Source organism: Camelina sativa, chromosome 12 (assembly GCF_000633955.1).
Source record: "Camelina sativa cultivar DH55 chromosome 12, Cs, whole genome shotgun sequence".
NCBI lineage: Eukaryota > Viridiplantae > Streptophyta > Magnoliopsida > Brassicales > Brassicaceae > Camelina > Camelina sativa.
In genome coordinates this window covers 15,809,631-15,817,198 of record NC_025696.1, presented here as the reverse complement: position 1 = coordinate 15,817,198, position 7,568 = coordinate 15,809,631, and the positions used below count along the sequence as shown (strand labels likewise).

General features: G+C 37.9%; 1 protein-coding gene across 1 annotated transcript in view; it reads right to left on the bottom strand.

Annotated features, from left to right (window-relative positions):
* LOC104731866 overlaps window positions 1–7,568 on the bottom strand; it is a gene marked incomplete in the record, with an annotated part of 27,425 nt that overhangs the window by 13,779 nt on the left and 6,078 nt on the right. The window contains 20 exon segments of the mRNA XM_019233885.1: window positions 398–679; window positions 762–846; window positions 925–1,214; window positions 1,343–1,446; window positions 1,530–1,721; window positions 1,809–2,453; window positions 2,968–3,252; window positions 3,331–3,474; window positions 3,616–3,724; window positions 3,884–4,068; window positions 4,141–4,254; window positions 4,357–4,488; window positions 4,605–4,934; window positions 5,052–5,471; window positions 5,553–5,627; window positions 5,700–5,855; window positions 5,990–6,088; window positions 6,254–6,350; window positions 6,820–6,920; window positions 7,018–7,221. Coding sequence (XP_019089430.1) covers window positions 398–679; window positions 762–846; window positions 925–1,214; window positions 1,343–1,446; window positions 1,530–1,721; window positions 1,809–2,453; window positions 2,968–3,252; window positions 3,331–3,474; window positions 3,616–3,724; window positions 3,884–4,068; window positions 4,141–4,254; window positions 4,357–4,488; window positions 4,605–4,934; window positions 5,052–5,471; window positions 5,553–5,627; window positions 5,700–5,855; window positions 5,990–6,088; window positions 6,254–6,350; window positions 6,820–6,920; window positions 7,018–7,221 — 4,049 coding nt within the window.

Below are 7,568 nucleotides of genomic sequence, written 5' to 3'. Positions count from 1 at the left end.
AAAAAAAAAAAAAAAAAAAAAAAAAAAAAAAAAAAAAAAAAAAAAAAAAAAAAAAAAAAAAAAAAAAAAAAAAAACTCTAATGAACAAACAAACAAATTTCCACATTTTGCACCAACTAAAAAAGCTAGTGTATTGGGTAAGAAAAGAAAAATAATCAGAAACCTAAAAGATGTAGAGTTCTAAAATCCTGTTTTCATTTGAGACTGTCGCATATAAATCACATAGACACAAGGCAAAACAACCTATGCGAAATGTCAGGAAAAACAGACAGTAAGCATGTTCGCACATGTCTACACAAGGGTACATACATCCTAATGATTTCAGTTTGTGCATGCATTGTGTCCATGTATGTGGAAATGAGATACTCGTAAAAGTGAGAGGTTCGTAGCAGCATACATATCTGTGGAGCTGATAGCGATACAATCTCTGAGAGAACAAGGGGAAACAGAAGAAGCCAGGATGCAAAAGGCAGAGGACAGTGAAGGCGGCATACTTCCACTTGATACCACACAGCCTAATGCCACATAACCCTTTGGTGCTTCAGGGAACCAAATGGAACATGAATTATCTCCTTCATCTTTGTCTAAACGTGACCAAATCGGTTTGAAAGATAGAGGCCTCTTCACTCTCATCAAATTGGTGTTGACAACAAGAACCCCTTTAGTTGGTGGCTTGTCCCTGCCATGAATACACTAATTAATTAACTTGAAAAGGCTTTACGTAACCAGTTATATAGTATATTCTAGAATGGTAGACTAACAATGGTGTCAAATAGTCGCCAAGACTTGCAAAACCAGGGGGTGGATGGGGTCTCCAGAATGCATATATTTGATCTGTATAGGGATCTGCATGCAATGTAAATAATAAGTACCAGGTACCAAAGATTATGTGAACTGATAAATTTAAACAATAACTCGACATACTCCTGATGGTCCCAATTTTATCAAACTCTGAGCAGACGACAGTCATTTTTCTGGATGTCATCCTTAGAAATGATAAAATATCTTCTTCAACAGCTATAAACAATCTCAAGATGCTGAATGAAAAGTTCATAAATATGTTTGAAACTGAAAGGCGTATGTTAGTCTTCCCAGAAACACTTGAATACTTTACAGAGGTGTCAAAAGGTTCCAAAATTTTCACTCCATTACTCTCCATGGTTAGACCCAACGTATGAGCACTCATTTCAATTTCATCATTCTTTATGACAACCCTGTACCAGAAAAAGACAAGAAAAGATGGAATTATAGACAACAGATGTGCAAGACTTTATCAAGTTTAACGCAACTAATCATGCTTAAATTTCAGCTCCAAGAAGATTATCACAGAGAAGCCACAGACCTGCCATAAGCATCCAACTGAGCATGCAAAAGTTTGTTGGAGAGTAATGGCGTTTTAACTACGTCTTTTGATGTGTTGTAGAAAGTAAGTTCTGGGCCAATAGCCTGCAGTAGAGGAAATGAGCTTCAAACGTTTAAATGGAACTTTTCTTGGCTATATAAAGAAGAAAGTTGGCCACTATAAGAACCTGGAACTCAATGACCAATTCCATGGACCTCTCTGTTGAGGTACTGGGAGATTGAGAAATCATATCTTCCTTCCTCTCATAATCTTGTTGTGGGGCTTTATGATATACTTCCAACTCAACTCCATCCTCTCTCGAAACAGAATAGCTGCTGCAAGCTCCCAAAGAGATACATGAATCCAAGACTTGGCCATTCTGGATCAGAATGAATAAAGTGAGACAAACTAAAAGGACAACAGATATAATTACGATAAAAGTTTTCAAATGTAAGCACTTCTATACCTTAAAGACTACATTTCTGAATTGCAACCTTTTCCCACTTCCTACATAGATAATAGGCTCTGTACTAGGTGAAGAAAGGATGCCTCCATTTCTATCTTTCAGATATAGCGTTCCACCATTACCATCATAAACAAAGTTATCAAATTTCTCATCCTCAACGATCAAAGGACCCAGAGGAGAAAGAAACGCTTCAGCAGTTTGTTGCTTGTAGATAGACTTATCCATGATAATTGCGTCGACCATATTAAGGTTTTTATCTTCTTCACTTGATAGCACACTGCCTATAGTAGGGACAAAAAACTCTACTACGGCCAGTAGAAAATCCAAAGCTACAAGCAGCTGTGGCCTTTGAATAGAAACGGAAACAAAAGTTGACAACTGACCAAATTGCGCATCAAGAGTGAGCATCGAAGGAAAGGGTCTAATATCACTCTCCTTGGTTACATGTGACTGAGTTAATCCCTGATCTTCATCAGTCAGAAAATGTGACTCTTCAAAATCTAAATCTGCAGGTCTTCCTACAGCCAGTCTGAACTCTTTTTCAGTTCCTTCACGGTTGTCAATAACACTGAATCCCTTCAACGTTGCAGTAAGGAAACCCTCATCGTGTGTATTGGATTTGTAGAGAAGCCAGCCACCAGTGATCTATAACCATACACGACAAGAATTTTCCAGATGTTAACTCAATGTGCCATGAGGTTGCTGTGATATCCCTTTGAGATTAATAGGGTAAATTTCTAGGACAATATAGACCATGAAACGAGAAAATGGTAACCAAAGAAATATGGAAGATGTAGAGCCCATAAGAACAAGCACACGGATGATACCCGTAACTCGAAAAGAATTACACAAAAGGCTGATTTAATAATGCCAATGCCATGTCTACTAAGAAAAAGCAAAATATAGCGGAAATAATTATTCTAAAACCTTTCTGGGGAACCAAGTGAGGCAATTCCTCATGAATTACAATTATCAATGCAAAGTAATCCTTCACACTCGGCCCTCTTCAAGAAAAAACTTTAAAAGTGCATATGCCCCAACTCCTCACTAGTTGGTATTTACTTCTATCTCTCATAAATGTATCAGCGATGGCAGATCTACTAAACATACTCCTAGACAAAAATGACAAATGAAATGAACATGGTACATGGAAACGGACCTGTACAGCGGCCAACGGTGCATCTCTTGCTGTCCCAGCATACAAACACAACTCCACCAGATTAATGACAACAGAAACCTTCATTGAAATCCATGCATCACCTTTTTCTGTTTGAGCAGCATTAGAATTCTCAGAAGTAAGATTTTCATGTAACTTTTTTGAAGATGTCACAACATCACCACTCAATGGTGGCACAGTATGTGGAAGCTCAGAAATATTAGACTGTGCACACTCTGTCAAGATCTGGTATTCTCTATTCGAGAGGGCTGCTCTTAGTTCATCTATCTGATAACGCAGAGAATTTCGAAAAGCATGAGTAAAAGAGTATTACGCTACAGACTGGATATAAAACATTATCATTACCTCGATAGAAACTTCAATATTTGGTGTCTGATGCAACAAATCTCGCAGAGATCTGTTAATGGTTACAGAAACCCCCTTCACATCTTGAATTATGCTTTCACCTATTTCAGCTCCAGAACCAACATTAAGGTTGATATCCATGACCTAAGTTAATGTTTTTGGGCCAACGGAGAAAAAAAATTAGGAGAGGGTCAAAAAAATTAAAAATTGCACAAAAAAAAGGTAAAGCGATATCAACAGAATAAATCATGCTCCTCCCAGTAGCCAAAAAACAAGAGTCCTCACCATTACTTTCATAGTTTCAACGTGAACTGCGTTCATCTCATTTTTGTCTCCAGCAAACCACTGAAAGGTATTGCTCACAGTTATATGCACAATATCGAGCTTCAGGTAACTGCCAAAAAACAAAAACAAAAAGTAGAGAAAAGTACATCAACCACTTTGATAAGTTTAGGAAAATTCACAGGACCAGTAATTGTTGTAACAAAAATGTGTAAATGGAGAAAAAAAAAATATGTGGGTAAGGAAAATCAAAATCAAAGCATGAACTTACTCAGGGCTATCAGTGTGCCGAGGCATGACAATTATGGGCTTCTTAAGAGATAGATCTAACTTAAGAGCAGGAGATCCTTCAATTTCGCTAGTCGTAAACCACTTCTCTGAGTCCGTAAATTGATCCTTCATCTTGACAACCCCTTTTGAATCACTTGGCACAAGCCCCATAAAGTATTCAGCAACCTACATTGTGGAGACTGAGTGTAAGAAGCAAGACAAAAAGTTACTCGTATCTATGCAGAGATAATGAACTACCTCTTGAATAAAGCGATTCAGATAAACAACGCGCACTTCAGAAAGTTGTCCAGAGAGACAGTAGTCGAAACCTTCATGATCTTCATCAATGGTACTGAATGATGTAAAAGCCAACTAGCAACAAAAAACGAACAGAAAGTAAATTAAGACAGAAACTAACATCTATCTCTTCTACACAACACATTCACAAAGTGAAAAGAAACAAACAACCAATACCTCAACAAAAGAAGTTCCTCCAGGGTCTCGCATATCACAGATCCAAAAGTAGAGATGGTCGTCCGGAAGGCTGTCATCACTGATTCGTAAATTTCCAAGACTTGCCGTAATACTGAACGAGTTTGGGAAGACCTTCAAATAAATGGGTATCAGCACAGAAAGTGCCCACTTAACTTATGAAAATTTACTATACTAAAGAAACGAGAAGAATTGAAGTTTGGAATGCAATTCAAAGAGCATGATCACACCTTAATATCTGTCAGCAGATTGTCTTGTGACAATGTGGCAAACTTAGTTCCATTCTCATTCATTAGGAATATCTGCGCTCGAGCCATGTTCAATGCCAAGTTGAAAATGATTCTAGATTTCCCCTTCCCTAATAAACCCTTGACAGCTGCATCCCTAGAAACTTCAAATCCATCTCTTCTTGGAGAACTATGCTCTCCAGCTACAGGAGAATTGTCCTCAAAAGATTCACAGCTTGGATCCTCAACATTGATAGCATTTACAAACTCCAAAATAGCAAGAATTGTTGGCCTTCGACAGAAAAACGATAGTGTAGCTAAAGTTACCATAACCTACAAACATCAGCCAAAAGTTGAGTGATTTAGTACGGCTTGACTTTATAAGAATGAATAACTAAGATCTCCGGACTGGAAGATGCAAAAGCAGAAAACTATCAACCTACTATCAACCTGATTATCAATGTTTTCATATTGAGGTGACGTCTGATGGTATATGACAATCTGAGCCTTCACGAAACTATCCAGCGACTCAGTTGTCTCATTACTAGTGATATTCATGTTGTCGACAGGGAGCAACCCATCAATACGACTAAAACTAGGGGTCTTGAGAGATGTATAGTCAATGGAGTCAACCAACATTTCTGGTGCTTCATAAAAATTTTCCTCTCCTTCACTGGTAGTAGGATCATTTCCTTCAGGGCTCCTGCTCTCAGCATCTTCAAAGGATGGAACCACTTCCGAAGACTGAATAAAGGATCTTGCCAAATAACAAGACTCATTTAAACCAGAATGGCTCACCAAATCTTCTATTTCCAAAGATTTTAATACGGTCCCAATAAACATATCAGTCCCTCTCATCGAAATTTCAACCTGGTTCCACAAAGACAGACATACTTTCAGCAAAAGGAATAAGAAATGACAAAAAGATAATTAAGAAGCAAACCATCTTACCTTCCCACCTATGGCCCTAAACTCGAACAATTTACTCTCTCTGGCAAGAAGCACCGCCATGAAAGAAGCATCATGCTATATAAACATATACTCAGTCAAAGTATGTCGCAGCTAACAACTAGAAATTAATTTATAGTTTGTCTTTACCTGATGACCATAACTGAAACATATTTTGAGTTCATCAAGCACACCGGTTACAAAAACACTCTCCAACTTAGATAAATCAAAAAGATCTTTCTGTTCTGTTTCTGACTCCTCACTGTCAGATGAAGTATCAGAAAGACCGGCTATGGGAGCAGAACCCTGTATATTTAGGTGAAATTTGAAATTTCAATCAACTAAATAGCATATCGTCAATGGAACTCTCTCACAGTAGACGCCCTATATATAAGTGGAAGTAAAGTTTAATATCTCCTATCAGTCAAAATTAAATTTACCGAGGCCCGATAGACAGCACCCTGCAAACGGCTGTGCCATGTTTTTCTGGAGTCTTCAGAATCAAACATCAATATCAATGCATTTACATCCTCCATAACCTGACAGGAAGAAAAATAAAAGCTGCAGAGCCAAATTTTTATTGAATTTTACAATCAACAGAATGAGATCTTTAGACCTGTCACTGATGAAAACACACAATCAAACATAAAAAGCAGGAGCAAACTTTCCCTGCATGTAATGAGTCAAGTAAATGAGATGCAAACCTTCTCATTGACCCGAGAAGCATTACGAATGGACAAGACATGCTCTACTCCTCCAGCAAGCTCCACAGGAACTTTGTATATATGCTTCCCCCGTAAGCTACAAAAGATTTGTTAAAATATTATTAGAAAAGAAGGAATATGACAAACAATGAAACGAACAGGTGGAATTAGGCAAATGAATCAAAGCAAATAGAAATTTCAACTGCTTGATCAAACAGCATACAATTTTGGATAATGAGTTCTTACACTATAGTTACAAACGGAGATCCATGACACTTTTAGTGGATTTTCAGTGAGACAGGGAGAGCTAGATAAGCCGATTCAATATGACAACCAAGAGAATACCATTGATTTAATTTTCAAATGTCTCCGATAACAGAAAACATTGAGCACAAAAAGGCAAGCATGCCTTCCCACATGTTGATTCTCGTATTTATATACCAATAGGTTTTATTACATATAAGGGACTTGGTCTTCATTGAGTTTGTACAGGCCATTCATTTTATCCACTCACCTAATCTTTAAAGCCGACTACCATAGCCTAATTGCAAGAGTTGGAAACACACCTGGTATACTGCTTATAAGATTTTGAGCCAGGACTTTCGAGCACGTAGATAAAAGGACCAACTAAGCATAAGTACCGCCGCTGCCACGTAGCTTCTCTTCCCTATTCATGGAATTCACAATGGGATAAGTAACTAGTGTCCAAGTAGACAAATAGTTTGCAACAAGGAAATTAATTCTGGTAAGCTAAAGGAACTGACCTTCCAGCTAAGAATAGATAACCACCCCTCGAAATCGGCTTCCTCCCATGGACGAAGAATGTGGGAGCTCTCATCATCCTTAGTTTGGAAGATTTGTGCGACTTGCATCAACCTATGGTATCGAGCCGGGGAGAAGTGAAAGCCTAAGGACGGTAGCCGCACAGCAAGTCTGGTTGATGGATACGATGGCTTTGGTCGACGAATCTACGCAGTATAACAAGCAAAAATGTTGCTACAGATCTAAAGTCTGAAAGATAATTCTTTTTACTAAAAATGTAATTGCCAGATGTCTAAAATTTACCTGCTGAAGTTTTAAGAGTACCCCACACTTATCAATAACTGGCAAGAAAGTTACACTGCTCTCCGTGCCAGAACCAGAAGATCTTTTTGAGGATGATTGTTTCCAGGAGTAATCACCATCAACAAGTAAAGCGGACACATCACTCAAAACTAAATCAAACTGTAGATACATATCCATTTCCTCTGTCAGTTCATGCTTATAGTCATCCTGCAAATTTAAATACATAGAAATTAGAGAACCATTATTAGAA